At 37.8% G+C, this 25408-nt stretch overlaps 1 protein-coding gene across 8 annotated transcripts in view; it reads right to left on the bottom strand.

The window, feature by feature from the left end:
- The window catches only part of Rapgef6 (Rap guanine nucleotide exchange factor 6), a 173516-nt gene that overhangs the window by 134217 nt on the left and 13891 nt on the right, over window positions 1–25408 (bottom strand). For 7 of the 8 annotated variants that reach the window (XM_057773683.1, XM_057773689.1, XM_057773685.1 and 4 more), the window contains exons 2-4: window positions 10087–10157; window positions 7859–7915; window positions 2636–2719 (exon numbers count right to left, since the gene is read on the bottom strand). In XM_057773683.1, the coding sequence (XP_057629666.1) occupies window positions 2636–2719; window positions 7859–7915; window positions 10087–10157 (212 nt within the window). Of the gene's footprint in view, window positions 1–2635; window positions 2720–7858; window positions 7916–10086; window positions 10158–25408 lie in introns of those variants that run through there. The other variant, XM_057773688.1, reaches the window with a different exon arrangement.

Below are 25408 nucleotides of genomic sequence, written 5' to 3'. Positions count from 1 at the left end.
TACAAGTTATTTTCTCCCCCGTTCTCTTTCTTATATTTACTTTATATACAAAATATTAGGAGTGAACCTTATAAAGTAAGCTTTAGTCAATAAAATATTCAGATGGAATATATAATTGGTATAGTTAGAAATGATTAATAGAACTATGCACCTCTTTATTTGGGTCAGAATTTAGAATGGTACATTAGTGAAGGATTGTTGTATTTTATTAGGCAAAAAGTTGTTTTGTTGTTGAATAGAAACCTTTTAGGTTTGTTTTTAACTTGGGATCTCGGGGTTGGATGAATTCTTTTTTTTTATCATTAACATTACAGAGGATTCATATTCTTTTATTTATTTTTATCTTATGTGCATTTTTTTTTTTTTTTTTTTTTTTTTTTTTTTGGTTTTTCGAGCCAGGGTTTCTCTGTGGCTTTGGAGCCTGTCCTGGAACTAGCTCTGTAGACCAGGCTGGTCTCGAACTCACAGAGATCCGCCTGCCTCTGCCTCCCGAGTGCTGGGATTAAAGGCGTGCGCCACCACGCCCGGCTCAAATTCTTTTAGTATCAATTTTTAGAGCCAAATGCAACTACAGCAAAACAAGTCAAATTTATGTGATGCTTATTTTATGCCAATTGTCACTTTACATACTTTTATTTCCAATAATTCTTTTTAAAATTATTTATTTATTTATTTTTGAGGCAGAGTTTCTCTGTAGCTTTAGCCTTGGAGTCTGTCCTGGAACAAGCTCTTGTAGACCAGGCTGGCTTTGAACTCAGAGATCTGCCTGCCTCCACCTCCTGAGTGCTGGGATTAAAGGCGAGTGCCACCACCACCAAACATAAGTCATTAATCTTAACAAGCATTCAATAACCCTTAACAATTTCTTCATGCAAAAATTAAAAATCTACTACCAATATTCTTTAATATAAAGATTAAATAAACTACTATAACTAATCATACTTGCTGTGTTTTTGGTAGCTATATCCAACATAACTTTATTTTGTAAAAGCTTACATACTCCTATGAGTTATTTTTAAAACTCAAACTTCACTGCCTAGATTAAAAACTAATAACCAGCTATTGGCTACAGTTTTTACAACAAATTTTTGACTATTTACAAACCACAGGAAGACTGAAGAACTATTCAAAAGAAAATACTAATCCTAAAAACAACCACAAGCAGTGGTTTCAGAACTAACTCAATGCAAATTCAATATTTTGAGTTTCACAAACAAAAGGGAATAGCAGAAAGATTTAAATAATCAAGAATCAACAAATTTTCCTCGTAAAAGGTTTTTGTTTTGGTTTGGTTTTTTGAGACAGAGATTCTCTGTGTAATAGCTCTAGTAAACCAGGCTGGCCTTGAACTCCACCTGCCTCTGCCTCCTGAGTGCTGGGTTTAAAGGTGTCACCACTACCACCCGGCTTCTTTGTAAAAAGTTAAGATATTTTATTCTACTCATGAAAAAGCACAGATTTCACATAACCGATGGTCAACAATGTAAAGTTTTAGAATTCAAGCAAGATATGACTTTCAAAATGGCATATAAACTGAGACATCCCGTTCCGATAGTTAAGTTTAATACATTTTACAATACTGAACTAATTTAGCTGCAATCTCATGTCCCATTTTAAAAGGTTTTTTGGGGGCAGTAAAATGGTTCAGTAGGTAAAGGTACTTATTGCCAAGTGGAAGACATAAATTTCATCCCTGGAAACCATGTGATAGAAGAAGAGAACCAACTCTTTCAAGTTGCCATCCAATTTCCCCACACATGCAAAATGGCATAGCATGAGAATAACACATAGACTACACAGAGTGTAGCACACATGCACAGAAAAGACTTGTTGAAAGGAAGGGGTTTATTGGGAAGGGAACAGAATCAAAATACAAGTAAATTGTGAAACAACACATTTTAGAGGAATATATAAAAAACAAAAAGTAAACCAGTGGTGGTGGGCACACCTTAAATCCTAGCTCAGGAAGCAGAGGCAGGCAGACTTCTTTGAGTTTGAGGACTGCTAGGGCTACACAGTGAAACCCTGCCTCAAAAAACAAAACAAAACAAAAAAGGAATTGTGAAAATTGTTAGAAACTACTTTAGTTAGCTAGGAACTATTCTATCATTTAGACTTAACTAGTCTATTTCACACACCCAGTCTATCAAACTGCTTCTATTCTTATACCCATGTCAGAGTAAACTTAGAGGTTAAGAATCTGCTAAAGAATCACTAGGCAGAAATAAGAAATTCAGCAATCTGATTCTTAGAGTATGAGCTCTTACAGACTTCTGAGAGCTTTGAGCAGAAGAACTTGCTAAAGTCTCATGACAATACTTACCAAGGATTATTATTATCTTTGTCTTACAGAAAACTACAATTTGTTCTAAGTCATAGAAACTGTTTAAGGTTCAAATAGAAAGAAGGGAAAATTATATCGTCAGAATTATAAGTATTAAACGCCTGCCAAAAATGTCCAATGGTAACAACAGGAAAATATACTTTTATATGAAACAAAAGAGCTGTAGCATTAACTTTGCCTACCTAGATGAAGCAGACTATGCACTGTGGCTGAGGCTAGAGTACAAGTTCAAGGATACATAATTAAAGTCCAATAACAAAACAAAACCACAAAGTATCTATGGAAACTTACCTGCAAGGAGGAAGGACCATAGAGTCTTTTACAAGTACAGATCCAGAAAGCAGGATATACCAACATCTGGCAATAGTTTCTGAACTGTTTAAATATATAAGAAAAAGAGTAAAGAAAAATGTGTATTTAAGTGTGGATTCAGTATGAATACAAAGCCTAGACTACTTCTAGTAATGCTGCAAATCATTAAAAATTAAGGAACAGAACAATATTGAAGAATCTGCATGTTGCCTAAGATTTTACATTAAAACATGTTCACATGGGGGAAAAGCAGTTTTCTCAAGAAACACACACACACACAGAATGGAAACAAAAAACTTCACATCACTAGTAAGCAATACACAATGAGAACACATTAAATACATTTTAAGAAAATTCTCAGAAATTAACCCAACTTAAGAGATTCATGAAAATATTGCCTAATTATTGTTTAATGATACCGAAAATCAAAACCAGTTCTTCTCTAAAATACAGTACTATACTGCAAAGGGCAAAATAGCATTCTATCCTGCAGTTCCACAATTTTATCATTCCTGCCTCTACATAACACAATTTGAGGAGTGCATTTTACTTTATCGTTCATCTATTATCTAATTGTCCTCTTATTTGTATATGATGGGCAATCATACAATCATTATAAAGTACAGTCATATAGGACATAAATATACATATTGGATAGCAAAGTAGAGCACACACATCATAAAGAAACCACAAATACTTATGAAAGGTAGGACATCCAGCATTAGTAGATGGGGTTAAAGCTGAAGAATGAGATCAACACTGTTAACATTTTTAGGCACAGGTGGAAAGAGTTGATCAAAAGTATGTAGTTAGCAATAGTTAAGAAATGCGGGAAGGAGCTGGGCGGTGGTGTGCAAGCCTTTAATCTTAGCACGTGGGAGGTGGATCTCTGTGAGTTCGAGTCCAGCCTGGTCAACAGAGTGAGTTCCAGGATAGGCTCCAAAGCTACACAGAGAAACCCTGTCTGGAAAAATCAAAAAAGAGGGAAGGTAAAAGGAGGGATATATTGTACCCAGGGAGTATTTATCAATCAATCCAAGTTTTTAGACAACTTATTTTAGAACTATTCCACTGAAAGCTAGGCAACATATTCTTCTGTATAAATGTGGCTTCCCAGAAGATTTAGGGAAGACTGAGGGTATCGTATGTTCAGAGTCAACTTGTGGGAAGCAAATACTACCACTGCAGACAAAGGCAATCTATTTACAAGTACTCACACCTGCAGACAATTTAAAATTTCATATAATGTCATAGCCTAAACTTCAAGTCAAGTACAGCTTTATTGAAAAGTAATTCCAATTTGAAACCACTAAAGGAGTTGGGGATTTAGCTCAGTAATAGAGCAATTGTCTAGAATGTTTGAGACCCAAGGTTCCATTTCCAGCATACTAGAGAATGTGAGGATGAGATGGGGGGGAGGAGAGGGAGAGAGAAGAGCGGGGGAAAGAAAGAGGGATAGAGAGAATGAAAAAGGGAAAATGAAAATATTCTTTTTTATACAATTCAACAACTTTTACTAAATGTTCTAGTATTTTTAGATTTCTATTTAACACTCATTTCCTGGGAACTGTCAAAATATTATACTTGACATTAAAATTTTAAATACTGCAGATACTCATTAAATCTCCATTGCCTTTAACAACCAAGATCAAGGATAAAAACAACAAGTCTTCTGAACTCGTTAGACATCTAAAAGTTATTTTTCATTCTCAATGTTTTCTCTCGGGATCTCCTAGGTCACTGCCTTCCTCCTCTACAGACATTTACAATGGCAGACAACTTCTCTCACATGTTTCTTTTGCCTGTGGGTTCACATGGCTCAGTTATAGCTATCCATATCAAACCATTCTTTCCCTTTCCTTATTAAAAATCCCCAGTTTTAAATTTTAGATCATCATATCATACCAGTCAGTGTCCTGATGTAATCAGCTAGATGCTGAAGGTCAATCCTTCCATTCCTTGTAGGATGCGTGGCTGCTACAAACCCTTTTTTTTTTTTTTTTTTTTTTTTTTTTGGTTTTTCGAGACAGGGTTTCTCTGTGTCTTTGGAGCCTGTCCTGGAACTAGCTCTGTAGACCAGGTTGGTCTCGAACTCACAGAGATCCACCTGCCTCTGCCTCCCGAGTGCTGGGATTAAAGGCGTGCGCCACCATCGCCCGGCTTTACAAACCCTTTCTAACAATGGTATCATCAGATTTTATACTGACATTGATATTCATTCCTTCTCAATTTCTTGATCTCTTTAAGGATTTTTATTTAATATCCCCTCGCCTTGTATTTGAGACAGGGTCTTGCTCTGTAAATCCAACCTGGACTTTCTATGTAGATCAGGATGGTCTCAAATTCACAGCAATTTTCCACACTCACCCTCCCACTGCTGAGATTCTTCATGTAATACACCATGCATAGACTATTAGTGATGTTATCTTCTACTTTAAATGAGTTTCCACAGTCATTTTCCAGAATTTTGCTTTAGCACAAACTATCATATCTTCATTAGTCTAGAGTTCAAGATTCCAATGTCACCATCTCTTTCCTTTGCACAGCTGTTTGTTGCCTTACTCATCATCTATTCCACAATGATCTCACCATCATCTTTTCTCCCTATCTTCTGTACCTACAATTCAATGGTACATGGCCATTATCCTTCTTTTCAACAATTCCCTCAACTCTTTACTCATTCATTTGTAGTGATCTGAGGCTTCCCCAAAATTCCTAAAAAATAGAATCAACCAAAATACAACTTCCACTAATTCCCACACAAGCCACTCAACAGTCTTTGCACCAAGGTGTCTACACTCTGTGCACCACAATGCAGAGAACAAACCACACATCTAAGTATACCATGGATAGACGGTATAGGCAGGGTTTCCACTTTTCATGGAGCATCTGGCATTCAGTCAAAAATACTGACGAAAACAAAACCAAATAATCGAAAAATGATAGGAAAAAATAAACAAACCCACTATATTTAGTAAATTCAAGAAGAAAAAAAAAGACAAGATAGAATACTTACCTAAGCACTGAAATCTAAACACATACATCCTAGGAATTCAAACACTGGAATTTTATTTAGGACTAGAAAGAGTAGAAAACAAGAATTTATAAACCAGAAAGTCAGTAGAAAATAATACAGAAAGAGAAGGATGGAAAATGGCATAAAGATGAGACAAAAAAAATAAAAGAAAGTAATGAAGAAAAATCAGAAAAGAAGCCATTCAGGAAAAAATACTGGCTAAGGATTTCTTAAAATTTATAGAAGTCAAAGAAAAAAGTCCTACAAATCCTTAACAACAAAAAAATCTAAAAAAAAAAAAATCACATTTAAGGACACTAGACACAATTGCTGAGGAGAAAAATTTTCAGAAGTATGAGAAAGTAATGTCACTCACAAAACAACAGCAGTAACAACTGACTCTTTAACATAAATGTACGGAACATGATAAATCAATGTTTAAGAAGTACTAGAGAGGAAAAAAGACTGCATATATTTCAAAACAACAACAAAACCTTCCAGTTTAGAATTATATATGGGCTTAACAAGCTTATTTTGGGAAACAAAGCTCAGAAGGTTTTAAAGAAAACCAGACAATCTTGAAACAGAAATAGATATTTGCAAATTTTTTTAAACACAGATTTAAAAAAAAAAAGCATTAATCATGGCTGTTGAGATGGCTCAGGGGTTAAGAGTACATATTGCTCTGCCAAAGGATCTATGTTGGGCAGTTCATAACCACTTATAAATCCAGCTCCAAGAGATCTGACCTCTTTGGCATCCGTACATTTTCTTTAAAAGATTTGGAAAAGACAAAAGTCATAGCAGGAAAAGTATTTGCAGTAAGCACATTCATCAAGGAGTTTGATTAAAAAATCCACACAAAACTTCCAAGTAAATATAAATTAAGGAACTACAATAGAAAAATGGTCAAGAATGTAAGATTTAACTAGAAACTAGTCAAACAACCTGAAAACATGAGACTTATTATCACCATCAGTAAACAGGGCATTGTATAATAAAATCATGGTGAGATAACCAAGTGATGAACACAACATCTAAAACTGAAGCAAGCATGCAAAACAGGCTACACAGTTGTTAAAGATGGGTACCCAGACTAGGCATGTGATGTGGGATTCCCCTCTGTATGCTGTGAATACCATTGTTTAATAAAGAAACTGGCTTAGAAACTGGCTTGGCCTGATAGGGTAGAACAGAGCTAGGCAGGAAAAACTAAATTGAATGCTGGGAGAAAAAAGGGCGAAGTCCAGAGAAACCATGGAGCCGCTAGAGACAGACATGCTGAAACCTTGCTGGTAAGCCACAAACCTCATGGTAAAATATAAAATAATGGAGACGGGTTAATTCTAGATGTAAGAGCTAGCTAGCAATACGCTTAAGTAATGGCTAAGCAGTGATTTAATTAACATAGTTTCTGTGTGATTATATTAAGGCTGAGCAGCCAGGAACCAACAAGCGGCCTTCCATACAACAATGGTGCACACTTTAGATCTGGCAAGTGGGTGGCAGAGGACGACCAAGGTTACAAAGAGAAACCCTGTCTCAAAAAAAACAATAACAACAACAATAACAGTAACAAGATGGGTTACTGGGACTTACTACAGAGCTCATGGTCACCATCACTGGCACAACTATAGTGGGAAGCTGGGTGACACTCCTAATATTTATATGCAAAATTCTAGTAATTCTATTCCTTGGAAGATGTTTAAGTTGAATTAGTAAGTAAGAGTACAATAGGTGTCAGCAAAATCTCCACAGGGAGCTTATTTTTCACTTTCACAACAGTAAAAATCTGGTTGCAACCCAGTACAGTAGAACAGATAAAACAACATTCAATCTACCTATAGCAGTAAAAGAGAACAAAGGGGAATATTAAAGAATCATGGAATGACACCTGCTACATAACAACCTGATTCAAAGATGCTATCAGTAAGAGGTTGAAAAAGGTAAAATTAATTGATGAAATCACAATTATAATTACCATTCCAAAGCAGCACTGACTAGAGCTTTCTAGAAAGTCAGTCTTTTTGGTTGCAGTTACATATCTTTCTAACATTTGATGTACTAGACGAGTTCCTGTATTTTGTATGTATTATACTTCAGTTTATGATTACCAAATGAATTTTAATGTGAAAAGTCAAGATTTAAACATGTCATTAATCTGAGGTAAGCATAAAAATACTTACCAAAAAAGCAATTGATTGCCATTGTATCTCTCATAGCGTGCTCTTGCAGACATTAACCTAACAAAAAGGGTAAAAAGTTTCAAAGATGTCATACATAAATAGAAAATTAGATATATAACTAAATTCTTACTAAACTTGGAAATATATGTAATATGGTAACATTTTGTATAAAAGCAATAATATTTTGGTTTATTGTTAAGTATTTTGCTTTTCTTTTGATTTTTAAAATGCAACATAAGCCAGTCACAGTGGCATATGCCTGTAACCCTAACCCTTCAGGCTGAGAAAGACAGATTTAGGCAGAGGTTTATGAAGATGGGCACGAATTTGATGCTCACAAGAGCAATATATTAAGATTTTATACCCACAAATCCAGGAAAGTAAAACAAAACTACAAAACCAATTAAAAAAAAGCAGTAGATATTAAGTGACAGGGTTTAATATTCTTTTTTTTTTTTTTTTTTGGTGTTTTTCGAGACAGGGTTTCTCTGTGGTTTTGGAGCCTGTCCTGGAACTAGCTCTTGTAGACCAGGCTGGTCTCGAACTCACAGAGATCCGCCTGCCTCCGCCTCCCAAGTGCTGGGATTAAAGGCGTGCGCCACCACCGCCCGGCTATATTCTTATGTACATGATAGTCTTTCAATCCATACTAAATTTTATTATGAGAAAATACACATTTGAATTGTTCATTCTCGCATCTTGTGAAGAACGGTAACAACAAATATATACAAACAAAAGGATCTGTTAAGTATATAGATTTTTACATTTTAAAAGAATCTTTAAAAACAAAATAAATACATATTAATATGACTTATAATTTTCAGTTATTTAATTATTCCTGATTTACTCACAAATACTAACACCTTAAATTATACAGCAAATGGAATGAATAAAAAAATAAATGATACTATAACAACCTAGTTCATTAACAGAACCTTGGACACTGAGGAAAAGCAGCTAGCTACATCGGTCATGGAAAGAAAGATTGAATCAAAACATACAAAATCACAATTAGTGCTGTATTGCACTAAGTGTCTAGAATATAACCACATGATTTCAGATACAGATATGTCTGCTCCCCCCCCCCCCCCGCCCCGCAGCCCAGATAAGTTTAGTCTCTGTGTCATGGAACTCACTATAGACCAGGCTGGCCTTGAACTCAAGAGATCTGCCTGCCTCCACTTCCCAAGTGCTGAGATTAAAGTTGTGCATCACCACAAGGCCTGGCAAGGTCTGACTATCTTAAAGAGAAAGCAGAGGTTCATAAAGTATATTGGTCTTGGCTGCAGGAATCATGCCAGGCTAACATATTGAGCTTATTTTAAGCATCTTGCACAACTAATAAGAGAATCCTCAGAAAGAAAATAGGAGCTTTGAGTTCTGTTCTGTGTTCGTTAGTATGATGATTTAATGACTGATGTGGAAAGGTCCAGATTGCTGAGGTTGGTACTATTGTAGGCAGGTGGCCCTGGGTTATATAAAAAAGCAAACTGAGCAAGCCCTGGGGAAAAAGTAAGTGAGCAGTGTTCTTCCATGGCCTCTGCTTCAGGTCCTGCCATGGCTTCCCTCAATTATGGACCGTGATGTGAAATTGCAAGGCAAATAAACCCTTTTCTTCCCAAGCTGCTTTTGGCTATGGTCCTTATCACAGCAACAGAAAGAAAACTAGGACAATCCCAAAATTTGGCACATATTGAAAGCATAGTTGTTTGTGTTACTTATTCTCACGCAACTTTCAAGCACTGTAACAAAGACAAAGCTATCACTCCATTTTATTAAAAAAAAACTGCAGCTTACATGATGAAGACTTAAAATATCATGACTAAGAAAAATTAAGATAAGGAACATAATTTTTGTGCCTAGACCTACAAAATTTCTAAGTCATCTGACTCCTGGAGATATTCTAGTTCTCTTTTTACTCTGCACCAGAAACCAAAGGCCTCTTTCTTGTCTTGGCCCTGTCACAGAGGGCCAAACTTACTTCCTATGAGAGTAATCATCTAAATATAAACAGCTAGCAGGTGACTTGACATCACCATGCTGCATTATATCACAGGACTTATCATTTCTGCATAGGATACATAATTTTTATAATGCTATCAAATTCTAGGCATTAGTGATCTAAGTAGTTCAGATACCTAGAAAAAAGATAACTGTAAAAGGTGCTTTACAAGCATCTGATGAATAAATGAGTATACAGCACAGATCAGTAATCCAATTACACTTACCTAAGCTGATGCTCCCTGAGGTTTGATAGTATTTCCATTCCATGGAGGTAAGAATAAATAGTATTTAAGTCCTGTGGAAAAGAAAAGTTTTTAGATCACTTTTCAAATATATATTCTAAAATATGACCTCCACCAATCTCTTTTTAAGCACGCAACCATTTAAGACAGAGCTCTGTTAACTATTCAAGAGGCACAAAAGCCTCTGAATTATAATTTTTTTTTTCGAGACAGGATTTCTCCGTAGCTTTTGGTTCCTGTCCTGGAACTAGCTCTTGCAGACCAGGCTGGCCTCGAACTCCCAGAGATCCGCCTGCCTCTGCCTCCCGAGTGCTGGGATTAAAGGCGTGCGCCACCACCGCCCAGATGAATTACAAATTTTTTAAAGATAAGGAGGAAGCCGGGTGGTGGTGGCCTGCACCTTTAATCCCAGCACTCAGGAGGTAGAGGCAGGTGAGTTCGAGGCCAGCCTAATCTCCAAAGGGAGTTTAAGGGCAGCCAGGAACTACACACAGAGAAACAAGAAAGAGAAAGAGAAAAGGGGGGGGGGAGGATGGAAGGGAGGGAGGGAAATAAACATTTCAATACTGAACCTGCCATTTCAGCAAAGATTTTTGGGGTAGCCTGGGCACATAAGGACATTCCGTTCAAAGAAAAAATTGTTGAAGATAGAGTAAGAGAGACTCAACCAATCACCCAACTAAAACTCCCAACAATAAAAACCAAGACACGAAAGACTTATGTTTTCTATAAATAGTTCCATTTATTTTGTAGGTATTCTGGGACACAGGTGGTAGCCAGAGAACAACTTTTGGGAGTAGGATCTCTCCTTGCACCTTCTTTCCTGGGGACCAAAGTCAGATTTTCAAGCTCGGCTGCAAACTCCTTTTATAGGTTAAGCATTACTAGCCCCATGAAAGGTTTTTCAGAAGAGAGAATGACATTAAGAAACAAAGGCAAGTGACTCTTGAAACAGAAATATAAATATTTGGTGGTATATATAATTATTCAAACCATACTGACTTGAAAAGAGTGTATAAGTAAGGAGTAGAAAGCAGCTACAATTTACAAAGCAAGGAGATGGAGAAGCTATACTGAAGGTGGGTTCCAGAAACCTACAAAAGATATCTCTTAGTTCTTGAAGACACAGTGATTACAACATGCAAATATATAAATATGTAAAAAAGAATAATTAAAATACAATAACCCAGGAGAGCAGCAGATTGTGGTATAGTGACGCATCACTATAATCACAACATTCAAGAAGCAGAGGTTGCAGAATCCCAAGTTTGAAAAATCAGAAGTTCAAGGTCATTGTTGGCTATATGGGGAGCTTGAGGTTAACATGGGCTATAGGGGATACTGTCTCAAAATGGGAAAAAAACAAAAGAGACAAAAAATTTTTTCAGGTAAGTAATAACCAAACAAAAAGAGGATATCAAGTCGAGAAAGTTCATTCCATAAGGAAACATCTGTATTTCTGAGTGTAACTCTATGAGTTTAGAGATCCTGATTCCAAAGGGTCACACTTTTGTAGGGAAAAGGGAAAAGTACAAGACTCTTACTGAAGAACTGGTGTGCGAAGTCCTTCTGTCTATGTGTTGCTTTTATTGTTAATGAATAAAGAAACTGCTTTGGGCCTATAGCAGGTTAGAACAGAGTTAGGTGGGGAAAACTAAACTGAATGCTGGGAGAAAGGCAGCAGAGTCAAGAGACACCATGTAGCCACCAGTGGGGAAAGATGCAAGCTGCCAGCCAGAACCTTGCAGGTAGACAATGAGTCTCATGATACAATATATAATAATAGAAATGAGTTAATTTAGGAGATAAGAGTGAGCTAGAATTATGCATGAGCTAACAGGCCAAGCAGTATTTTAATACAGTTTCTGTGTGATTATTTCGTTTCTGGGCATCTGGAAACAAACAAGTGGCCTCTTACAACAAATTGGTGCTCCAACATGTGCTAGCTAAATCCACATATAAACTGAGAGGGCTTGGAAATGAATTCTAGATACTAAAAAACAAAGTTTAGCTGCATTTCTCTTTTGGATGAGTTTTGCTTGCTGGCTGTATGTTACAGCGTCCTTAAGAGAGGTCTTCCTGATTCAGCTGTAGCAGAAAAAAAGAAAAAAAAAAACAGCTTAGTTTTGAAATAGTGGTTTCCTGAGCCATGCTGCCAGCACGAAAGCTGGCTCTTTCAGGAGACCAAGCATTTAAATAAGGTTTGTGAGCAACTTGCTAAAAATTGCTTAATGGTGCAACACAGACCTGCTGCATACTTGGAACTAGGGCGGTGTGTGTGGCTTGTAGAGGCAGTGAACATGACTCCACCTGTTGGACTGGGAGGAGCCAGAAGGCAAAGCAGCCTAGTCCTAGCCAGGCCACGACTTAGCATTTTAAATAGTGGTTAGCATTTTAAGAAGTGCTCCTGGACAGAAAAGGATTACAGATACACAACAGGACAGATTTAGGCATAAAAGAACTCTAAATGAGTCACAGTATGTTTAAAAAAATGTATGTAGGCTTGGGAGAGAGAAGAAAAAAGTAAAGAGACAGTAAATGTAGTATAAAAGAATACAGACAGTCATAGATTAAAGGAATAAAGATAATAAAATAAATAATAAACTTGTAGAAAGTAACAGAGAGTAAGCAAGAAAAATAAATCACATAAAGATGGAATATGAACAGAGAGTCTGGACTATTTATATTATTGTATTTTCCTTGAATATGTTGACTGTAAAGGAGCTAAGTACAGAGAGACAGTTCATTGTATGGGTTGGTAAGCTAAACCAACCTATATATTTTAAAGGTATATTGATTTCAAAATTTGGGTCTAGGGATTGGTTGCTTTGGAAAAGAGGTTCTGCTTTTGTTTCCATAGAAGATGGGAACCTGTGGATTAATTTCAGACTAATGTAGTTTGATGGACCAAGACCCCCCTAAAGGCTGCCGTGAACACACCCATAAACTACTTACTTTGCCCAACAAAAAGCAGGAAGCGGTTTGGAGAGAACTATGCCCAAATTCCCAAATATTGTTTATAATTTCTTTTTACATTTAAAGGGGGATATGCTATAGAGATGGATACGTTAAATTGTTATAGATATTGGTTTATTGATACAATTTTAAGATCAATTTTGTTATATATGTATATTTTTTCTTGATTAAGGTGTTGTGTTTGTCCAGCTCATTTAAAAATGTAATGTATAATAGGTTAACAGATAATCATCTATAATAGTCAAACTTGTAGACATGTTAGTTAGGTTTTCTAGATATATCTTCTAGATAGAGATATATTTCAGTTAGAGAGGTATTCTTCAAATCTTTCAGACACCCTCAGAATATGGCATTTAAAATATTTTAAGAACTTAAGACTTTTCATGACAATGAGACACATCTGCTACTGGCAGCACCAATTACTTCAAGGGGATGATGAGCATTGAAGATGTGGCTTATGGAGTTTGCTAGCCATTTGGGTAAGAAACTGCTCTTGCTTGGACTGCTTGATGTTATGCTGTATGAACTGCAAGGCCCTAAGAAAAATGACTGCTCAACTTCCCTAAAGGTGAGACAATCCTTCAGGGTTCCTGCTTTAAGAAAGAGACTGTCAGATATTCTTCAGGACATAGAAAAAAGTGACTGACAAACTGTCAATATAGGCCTAACTGTCTTTGAAATTTCCTGCTTCATGGAAAAGTCTGTCAGATACTATGGGCCTGTAGGCTAATGATTGGATGTCCCAACGGTACTGAAGAACTCTGGGTGACTGTCCAGGCACCAAGATGTCTCTGCCAATTCTAGAGTTTTGGAAGTTGCTTACAACACACTTTCTGTTAACTTAGGTAATATTATATCTGTCCGGAGTCGTTGATGGACTTGAAGAATAGTTATAACTACAGTTTTACTTAGCTATGATAAAAAATAAAGTAGATATAAATGTTGTGACTATAATTCTTGTTTGATGCCTGTTCTATTATATGTAATTTTACCATGTTAAAATTAAAACCTTCCTTTTTATTTAAACAGAAAAGGGAAAATGGTGTGGAAAGTCCTTCTATCTATGTGTTGCTTTTATTGTTAATGAATAAAGAAACTGCTTTGGGCCTATAGCAGGTTAGAACAGAGCTAGGTGAGGAAAGGTAAACTGAATGCTGGGAGAAAGAAGGTAGAGTCAAGAGACACCATGTAGCCGCCAGAGGGGAAAGATGCAAGCTGTCAGTCAAAACCTTACCAGTAGGCCCCGAGCCTAATGGTAAAATCTAAAATAATAGAAATGGGTTAATTTTAGAGATAAGAGTGAGATAGAAATATGCATAAGCTAATAGGCCAAGCAGTGTTGTAATTAATACAGTTTCCGTGTGATTATTTCGGTTCTAGGCATCCGGGAACAAACAAGCGGCCTCTTACAACAAAGAAACAACAGGCAAGTGCAGCTGATGATTTGGAAGAATAAAATGATCTTTACCAACAGGGAGAAATAGAGCTGCTTTTATATAGTACTTCATAGAATAGAATAGCAATTATTTATATAGTGTTTACATTTTTATTTGTCATCTAAAGAAACTACAAATTATATGAGAGGGTATATATAGGTTACATGCAATACAACATTGTTTTATATAAGGGACTTGAAAATCTATAAATATAGTATTCATAACAGTCCTGGAATCAACCTCCTGAATTCAAAACCAGCCTATCCTATGTTATGAATATCAAGTCAGCCAGGGCTCTATAATAAGCTTATCCCAAAACAATCAACCAGGAGAGAGGGGGAAAAAAAAAGCCAGATTTGAGTTTGAGTTCTGGTGCACGTAAATAACAGCCCTAGGAAATCCTAAACTAGCACCATGAGCAATATTTGGGAGTTTGGCGGGGGGGGGAAGGGGGGAATGGGGGTGATGGGATGCATTTTCAGACCCTAACCCAGAATCTTAGGGATTAATATGCTTCCACAGAGGCCCTACAGGTGGTTCCATGTACACTGTTTAGGAGACACTGGTGTATAGGCAGCGCACTATGTCACTCTAGATTAGTTGTCTGGTAACATAATCACTAGGAATGAACACAAGAACAGGATGCTTACTAAATACCAATCCTTCCAGTATACCAAACTTAAAGTCAAAAAACACTAAGCCTTCAAAAAAGATAATTTTCAGAATATGTGGGTAATGGTTCTTTTCTAAACCAACGAACAGGTAGAAAGGAGTTTCTTGGGGTTTTTGCTCCAGTTAACCCATTATGAGACAAGCTTGAAGAAATGTATGATTTATAAGGTTTCTCGGTGTATGCAAAAGAAACAATCTATTCAAACAAACACTATTTAGCTCCCCTAAAAGAGAAAATGTAAGAACACCAATAGAGACAAACTGAAAGTCTTACAGAATTTTGTTTGCAGTCACAAATTCAAATAGTAGAAAGAGGATGCTAACCGATTACAGAGTGTACTTGAAAGCTATTTGATAGAGCCTGAAAGGAGAAGCAGTGAAAATGACAGAAAACTAACCATCTGGGACATGACAACACCCAAATCACTAGCATCTGTTTCTGTAACCATACCAACAAGCACTGCAGAAATTATTCAGGGCATTAGAACAAAGACCAATTTAGGATTAGAAATAGAAGATTTCACTTAAGCAAAAAAGTTGAAGTCATACAGTTAGCAACAAACCATTTACACATAATGGTGGTCCCATTATGATGGAAATGAAAAAAAAATCCCTATTGCCTAGTGACCTTGTAGCTATAGCAATGTCATAGTGCAGTATCACTCATGTGTCTGTGGTAATTCTTGAGTAAACAGAACTTCTATCCTGCCAGCTGTTTAGAAACACAGCAGTAGTTCTACATAATAACCAGTACTTGATAATGATAATAGATGACTCCATCACAGGTTTAGATTGTTCCACTGTACTTTTTATTGGTGTTGTGTATGCTAATGCACATACATTTGTGCATACGGAGGCCAAAGGACAACCCCGAGTGTTGTTCCTTCACCACTGTCTATTTATTTACTTATTAATGGTGACATGGTCTCTCCCTCACTGGTCTGAACTCACAAAGGTTGGCTGGCTGGCTAGCAACAAGAATCCTGTAAACACCATTACTCTTGATTTTCCACATAAATTCTGAGGATTAAAATCAGGTTCTCATTCTTGAGCAAGACAAGTACTTTACCCCTTCACAGATCTTTGAAAGTGTACTTCTATTTACATTAAGAAAAAAAAAAGTTCAAGGACTGGGGATATAGCTCTGGGTAAAATGTCTGACTAGCACACATAAGGTCCCAGGTTTCATCCAACATACTGCCAAAATAAATTAAAATTCACTGTAAAATAGTATGTGCCATGTTACATTGGCAGAAACCTCACTCATTTCTTGATTGCATTAAGATACGACATCTAGTGTACTATGCTGGTTTGTGTGGGTACTTGCTGTGATGTCCATACAATCACAAAGTTGCCTAATGATGCTTTTCTCAAAACATATCCCCACTGTTAAGTAAAGTATGACTAGAACTTCTCTGAAGGGTGGTGGTAGGGTCACTGTCATCGTAAAACAAATGAGCTCTATAATGCACTCTTCTAACAACCTAAACCTACATCATTTATTGTAGATATAGTCTATGGGGTTTTGATTTGAGCCTGTTATATAAAATATTAAATTAATAAATAGTTCATTAGTTGGAATAGGGTAAGGCTGTTTTTGCAATGTTGGGGTTCAGATTCCTTATAAATAGCACACAAACACTCTACCAAAGAATATAATTATATTAGTAGCTATTTTGAACATACATTTCTCATTAACAGTTGGGACTTGCCCTTCTTTTTTAGCATATAATGTTGTGCTACAAAACATGCTGCTTTCTGAATAACCATCTCTCAGTTCTACTAGGTTTGTATAGATATTCAGAACATTAACCAATACTTGAAAAACTCAGTTAGATATAGCCAGTTGGGAGATCATATGGAAACCTACTAATAGAGAAGTTTCTTAAAATATATACATATACAAAAGGAATCTAAAGGGAGTCACCAAACAATGGTGAAGCCATTGCCCCAACTAGACATCTTTTTTTGAAGACCAGGCTGGCCTCGAACTCACTGAGATCCTTCTGCCTCTGCCTCCCAAGTGCTGGGTGGTGTGCCATCACCGCCCGGCTCCAACTAGATAGCTTTTACCACCAAATGAAACTTGCAGTGCCAGGAATGGGTTACATCTAATTGCATGAGTTATTGGCTAAAGGGGCCCCATGGAACCCCTAAACAACTCAGGTGATTGCCAGGGATATTGGTTCCACTCCACAAACTAATGGTCAGGTTGCTGAAGATAATATTTATATATCTCATTGAACATGGAGAAGTTGTGCTGGTGCCTCACTAGAGCCTTAACCCCTACTGACTAGGATTCATGATACTGGAAGGTACTTTGCACGCTACCAGAGGAGAAAGCTAAACATCAAGCCAGCTACCACCTCTGAACCTACAATAGTGACCTGAGTGCATGATATGCTGGTGAAATAGTGGCACAAATGCTGTGGGAGTAACCAACCATTATTTGATTGGATTTAAGACCCGCTCTACGAGATGGAACCTATGCCTGACACTGTTCAGATGACCAAGAACCTGACACTAGGGAACATGGGCCTAGAGAAAAACCAAATAGTATTATTCTGCTAAAATAACAACGCAATAAAATGACTCATAATAACATTTTTGCTATACCCACAGATCAGTGTCTCACTCAATCATTACCAGAGACGCTTTCTTTTGCAGTAGATGAGAACTAATATGAAGGCCCACAACTAGACAATGTGAAGAAAGAGATTATGAAACACTAAGTTCTTAATAAGATATCTTCATCAAACCTATCCTCTCAGGGCTCTAAGAACTAAATGGAAGAGGGGGTAGAAAGATATATCAGAGCCCACAGGGATGGATCACACCAAAGAAACAGTGTCTTCTAGATACAACAGGACTGACACACATAAGAACTCAGAGACTATGGCAGTATGCACAAGGCCTGCACACAGGTTCAAGTCAGATGGGGGTCCCAGTGTTAAGAGTGGGAAGTGGACATGAGTTCCCATCCCTAATAAGAAGCTATATCCACACGATAGCCACAAATAGCATAAAATATCTTGGGGTAACTCTGACCAAGGAAGTGAAAGATCTATTTGGCAAGAACTTTAAGTCTTTGAAGAAAGAAATTGAAGAGGACACCAGAAAATGGAAGGACCTCCCTTGCTCTTGGATTGGGAGGATCAACATAGTAAAAATGGCAATTCTACCAAAAGCAATCTATAGATTCAATGCAATCCCCATCAAAATCCCATCAAAATTCTTCACAGATCTGGAGAAGACAATAATCAACTTTATATGGAAAAACAAAAAACCCAGGATAGCCAAAACAATCTTATACAATAAAGGATCATCTGGAGGCATTACCATCCCTGACTTTAAACTCTATTACAGAGCTACAGTATTGAAAACAGCTTGGTACTGGCATAAAAACAGAGAAGTTGACCAATGGAATCGAATAGAAGACCCTGACTTTAGCCCACAAACCTATGAACACCTGATTTTCGATAAAGGAGCTAAAAGTATACAATGGAAAAAAGAGAGCATCTTCAACAAATTGTGCTGGCAAAACTGGATGTCAATCTGTAGAAGAATGAAAATAGATCCATATCTATCACCATGCACAAAACTCAAGTCCAAATGGATTAAAGACCTCAATATCAGTCCGAACACACTGAACCTGATAGAAGAGAAAGTGGGAAGTACTCTACAACACATGGGCACAGGAGAACACTTCCTACGTACAACCCCAGCAGCACAAACACTAAGGACATCATTGAATAAATGGGACCTCCTGAGACTGAGAAGCTTCTGTAAAGCAAAGGACACTGTCACTAAGACAGAAAGGCAACCCACTGACTGGGAGAAGATCTTCACCAACCCCGCAACTGACAAAGGTCTGATATCCAAAATATATAAAGAACTCAAGAAATTAGACCGTAAAAGGTTAATCAATCCAATTATAAAATGGGGCACTGAGCTGAACAGAGACTTTTCAACAGAAGAAGTTCAAATGGCCAAAAGACACTTAAGATCGTGCTCAACTTCCTTAGCAATCAGGGAAATGCAAATCAAGACAACATTAAGATACCATCTTACACCTGTCAGAATGGCTAAAATCAAAAACACCAATGATAGCCTCTGCTGGAGAGGTTGTGGAGAAAGGGGCACTCTCATCCATTGCTGGTGGGAATGCAAACTTGTGCAACCACTTTGGAAAGCAGTGTGGCGGTTTCTCAGGAAAGTCGGGTTCAACCTACCTCTCGACCCAGCAATACCACTATTGGGAATATACCCAAGAGATGCCCTAACATACAACAAAAGTATATGCTCAACTATATTCATAGCAGCATTATTTGTAATAGCCAGAACCTGGAAACAACCTAGATGCCCTTCAATGGAAGAATGGATGAAGAAAGTATGGAATATATACATATTAGAGTACTACTCAGCAGTAAAAAACAATGAGTTCTTGAATTTTGCATACAAATGGACGGAAATAGAAAACACTATCCTGAGTGAGGTAAGCCAGACCCAAAAAGAGGAACATGGGATGTACTCACTCATATTTGGTTTCTAGCCATAAATAAAGGACATTGAGACTATAATTCGTGATTCTAGAGAAGCTAAATAAGAAGGTGAACCCAAAGAAAAACATATAAGCATCCTCCTGAATATTAACCTTCATCAGGCGATGAAAGAAGACAGAGACAGAGACCAACATTGGAGCACTGGACTGAAGTCTCACGATCCAAAGGAGGAGCAGAAGGAGAGAGAGCACAAGCAAGGAACTCAGGACCGCGAGGGGTGCACCCACACACTGAGGCAATGGGGATGTTCTATCGGGAACTCACCAAGGCCAGCTGGCTGGGGTCTGAAAAAGCATGGGACAAAACCGGTCTCGCTGAACATAACGGACAATGAGGACTACTGAGAACTGAAGAATAATGGCAATGGGTTCTTGATCCTATTGCACGTAATGGCTTTGTGGGAGCCCAGGTAATTTGGATGCTCACCTTAATAGACCTGGATGGAGGTGGGTGGTCCTTGGACCTCCCACAGGGCAGGGAAACCTGCTTGCTCTTTGGGCTGAGGAGGGAGGAAGACTTGATTGGGGGAGGGGGGGAATGGGAGGTGGTGGCGGGGAAGAGGCAGAAATCTTTAATAATTAAATAAATAAATTAATTAATAAAAAAAGAAGCTATATCCATTTGGATAGCTACTTGCAAAGGAAAAATTAGTCTTACTGGGTAGATAAACCACATGTAAGGAAAGAACCCATACCCAGCAGTAGATGGCTAATACAAAATGAACTCAATGATATATTTGTAGATTTCTTTGGTTTCATATTGCTTTGTTTGGGAAGTTTTAAAAAAATCTTGTCTCTTGCTTGTATATTATAGTTTCTGGTTTTGTTATTGTATGTATGTTTTGTGTGTCCCCCCTTTAAAAAATCTTGGCTTATTTATTTATTTGCTTTTTTTTTATTTCATTAAAGAGAAAGAAGGCATGGGTGTTGGATTGGTGAGGAGGTAGGGAGGATCTGGGAGAAGGGAAGGAAAAATTGTGGTCAGAATATATGGTCTGAAAAAATTATTTTCTATTTAAAAAGTCTGGCCTAAAGATAATTTGTATAAATTCTACAATTAGTTAATTTCTTGTAAATATTTGTATTTTTATGTGTACATGATATATATGTGTCTATGTGTGAGGTCACGTGTGGCTAGAGGATATCAAGTGTCAGTTCTTACCTTTCACCTTGTAAAACTGGTGAATTTCGGCAAATAATTATCCCAAATTTTCATTAGCCTAGATATTTACTCAGTCTTTCTTTTACTTAGAAAACAAGTAAATGTCAGAAAATTTAACCAGGATAATCTCTCAGGACAAACCCTAATGTCAGAACAGACTTTGCACACTCCAAAGCTCTTGTTCCATGAAATACTATGACAAAGAATTTTCTCCAAATCACTTGGAAGGTAGGTTAACAATGTCTTTAACACAAAGTTGCCTAACAATGCTTTTCAAACTCAGAAACTCAAAGAAAAAGGACCCAATAATATATTTAATCAAAAAAAAGAAAGACCACCCCATAACAAAAATCATTAAACACTGAAGAGGATACATAGAAATGTAAAGACATCCTGTGTTCAGAGACTGAAAAATCAATATTATTAAAATGTTCAGACTACCCAAACCAATTTACAGATTCAATACTACCTCTATTAAAATAAAAGTGACAGTCTTCATAACGTTAAAAAGCAAATCCTCAAGTCATATGGAATTACAAAACATAAAGAGTCAAAGAACAAAGCATCAAGTATACTATGAGTTCAAAAACACTACACAAAGCTAAAATTAAAAGATGAGGCAGAGCAAGACTACGTTTAGTACCTCCCATAATCATCTGATTAAGTACTTACAAACCAGTTTTCAGAAGAGTACAGAAAGTTTGGTTAGACATCACAGAGCCTGTACTTTACATCCTTTTGCTTTGGGACAAACGTCCTAATTATAGCTGAGGCTATCCTCTCAAAATTCTCCTGACCTCAGCCTCCCGGATACTGGAACTATAGGCACATACCACCACCCTCAGATAGTATCTGCTTTTTTTTTTTTTGTTTTTTGTTTTTTTTTGTTTTTTTCGAGACAGGGTTTCTCTGTAGCTTTGGAACCTGTCCTGGAACTCCCTTTGTAGACCAGGCTGGCCTCGAACTCACAGAGATCCACCTGCCTCTGCCTCCCAAGTGCTGGGATTAAAGGCGTGCACCACCAATGCCCGGCCTAATAGTATCTGCTTTAAGAGCAACAAAATAAAAAGAAGTGTTGAAGGCAGGAAGCAAAGAGTTATTTGTATTACCCTTCCACAGCAAGGAGAGTAATGTCTCCTGCTTAGAGTACAGAGATAAAATTAAGCCTAGGTCATATCCTTGATACTTGGTACAAGGTCTGCTGTGATGAAACCCAGCGTTGAACAAAGTCACATGACCTCTGCCAGCAGGCCAATATCCATTACAACTACGCTTAGGCCAGGAGGCTGACTACCTCCTTTAAACTCAGGCAGTATAGGATGGAAGAGATCCCACTTGCTAGGGAGCAGAATAGGAAAGCTAGCCAAGGGTTTTGTCCTAGCATTCTAACCTGGCCCAAGGTGAGACCAAGCACCTATAGAAACTGAATGTCCTATATGCAGGCTAAAGTTCACATATGGAGCCTTGAAACTGGCTCCAACAACAGGGAGATATTTGTGCATGGGTAGAACAAACTTCAGTTTCAGCCTTGAAATGGATCCTGGGCACACCTGATCTGCTAAAAGTAGCATAGTTCCCTGCAGCTGTGAGACTCAGGTATGAACCACCTTTGATGGCCAAGGCACTCTCTTCACCATCCACTCTCCAGCCTCAGGAAACATATTGCCAAGTCAGTATTAACTGATAAGACTCTAAACTGCCAAAGTGACAGACAGGTCTGCAAGTATGTACTGACATACATGTCAATCATTACCACCAACTATGAACCTCAGTGCACCCAAAATTGTTAAACCTCTACACGTAAGAGTTAAACTCAGGCAAGGCTCAGATTAGAGCCAGTCAGATGGCACAGGACCATCAACACTATCTTAACACAGTGTGGTATAAGGCTCTGTTCATGAGGATAGGGGAGTAAGCACAAGACTATGTGTTGGAACTTAGTGCTAGGCTGTTCATGTTTTCTTTTTCCCAAACAGGATTTATCTATGTAGCCTTGGCTGTCCTGGCTTATTCTGTAGACTAGGCTGGCCTCAAACTTACAGAGATTCGCCTGGCTCTACTTCCTGGGTGCTTGGATTAAAGAGGTATGCCATCATCACTTGGTGGCTAGTCAGATCTTAATGGTCTGCCTGTGAATGGAGCTTCTCAACAGTCCCAGTACCGGGAGAAGACGCATAAAGTTCAGAGGGTTTCTATTACTATAATATCGCCTATGACTAGCTGCAGTTATCTTGGGCCAGGAGCCCACTTCAGCAACAGGCAGTTTGAATCCTTGGTCATAGGTGTTGTGCAGGTCTTAGTAGTCTATAGATGCAAAGTACTACACAGTTTACAAATAATGGTGACTACTTGTATGGCATAAGAGCCCAAGGATCAGAGATCTATCTAAAGTGATTCTTCCCCAAACAAGGTTGAATCCTGCACTGCCATACAACAGACTCCAGAAAGAAACTTGAGGCAGCAATGGCCTATAGGACCCCAGGCAGAAGTTTGCAGTTACAGACTACACTTTCCCTTGGCTCTTCCCAAATGACATATACTCAGTCTACCTGAGATAAACCCAGGCTTATACTGTTCTCAAGAACCAAAGTGGTAGCCGGGTGGTGGTGGCGCACGCCTTTAATCCCAGCACTCGGGAGGCAGAGGCAGGCGGATCTCTGTGAGTTCGAGACCAGCCTGGTCTACAAGAGCTAGTTCCAGGACAGGCTCCAAAGCCACAGAGAAACCCTGTCTTGAAAAACCAAAAAAAAAAAAAAAAAAAACCCCAAAGTGGTGACAATATGGTGTTAGGAGTTTCCCACCAAATGTGGACCTACACTCTATCTAGTGCTGGCATAATGAAAGTGACAACAGGTTCATAGGAAGTCAGGCTCAAACTATGCTGTATTAGGATACCTCAACACCCAAAAAATGGCACGTGACACAAATTATAAATTTATTTCCAGAAAACAGGATTTTACTTCAAAGTGTCAGAGAGCTCAGAGAACATGAAATATCAGTTTTAAGGAACTCAATGAAATTGAAGAAAATGAAACAAACATGTTTCTATACTTTAACAGAAACTTAAAGAGGTAGAAGTAAACTCTTAAAAATCAAATAGAATCCTTGAACTGAAAAATATACTCAAAAGATTTAAAACAAGGCATTAACAGCATGATAGATGAAACAAGAAAAAAAATAGTAACCTGTAACCAGCTACTGGAAAACATATGATGGAGGGCTGGCTAGAGAGATGGCTCAGCAATTAAAAGTGCTTGCTGTTCTTACAGATTATGTTTGGTTTCCAGCACCCACATCATGTGGCTCATAACTGCCTATTAACTCAAGTCCTGACACACTATTCTAGCCTCCTTGGGCACCCGCACAAACGTGCTTGCTTGCTGACTAGTGAGACTACATAGACAAATTCAGATGTTCTAATACTGCTGAGAGTGGTACATAAACCTTTAGCATGGTCTTACCCTTGTCTAGATTACAACAATTGTTCTTGTTCTTTTGTTTTTGTTCTTATCTTTTAAAAAAGATTTATTTAGTTTATGTACATGAGTGCTCTAGCTGCAAGTATACCTTTATGCTAGCAGAGAGCATCAGATCCCACTACAGGTGATTGTGAGGCAGCATGTGGTTGCTGGGAATTTAACTCAGGATTTCTGGAAGAGCAGCCAGTGTTCTTAATAGCTGAACCATCATCTCTCCAGTACCCCCTTGTTCTTATTTTTATGATCATGTTAAGTTCTTATAATTTAAAATTAATTAAAACCATAAAATACTGTGCCATAGAAACCATAAGGCAAAAATCTAAAATATACAAACCAAAAATAATAAGCAAAGAATCAAACCACAATACTAGAGCCAAACAATACTACAGTAAAGTACTAAAGAAAGATTACAAGAGCTAGGCAGTGGTGGCACACACCTTTATTTTTTTTTAAATATTTATTTATTATGTATACAATATTCTGTCTGCAGGCCAGAAGAGAGCACCAGACCTCATTACAGATGGTTGTGAGCCACCATATGGTTGCCGGGAATTGAACTCAGGACCTTTGGAAGAGCAGGCAATGCTCTTAGCCACTGAGCCATCTCTCCAGCCCCCTGGCACACACCTTTAATCCCAGCACTCAGGAGACAGAGGCAGGTGGTTCTCTTAGTTCAAGGCCAGCATGGTCTATAGAGTGAGTTCCAGGACAGGCTCCAAAGCTACACAGGGAAACCCTGTCTCAAAAAAGCAAACCACCACCAACAACAACAAAAGGAACAGCAAAACTAGAAAACACATTACAAAATGGCTATGATAAGGCCATACCTTTCCATAATTACTTTGAATCAAAGTAGGTTAAATTCTCCAGTTAGACAGTCCGGGGATACAGTGGTTATCTAGCATGTACTAGGCCCCAGGTTCAATCCTTAGTATTAAAGGTAAACAAATATCCTCACCCCGAATACATATAGAATGATTAAATAGAAAAACTACTCTACAGGCTTATCATAAATCCA

Source organism: Chionomys nivalis, chromosome 7, assembly GCF_950005125.1.
Source record: "Chionomys nivalis chromosome 7, mChiNiv1.1, whole genome shotgun sequence".
Classification (NCBI taxonomy): domain Eukaryota; kingdom Metazoa; phylum Chordata; class Mammalia; order Rodentia; family Cricetidae; genus Chionomys; species Chionomys nivalis.
Note: the sequence above shows the minus strand (reverse complement) of the source record. Positions and strands in the feature narration are given on the sequence as shown.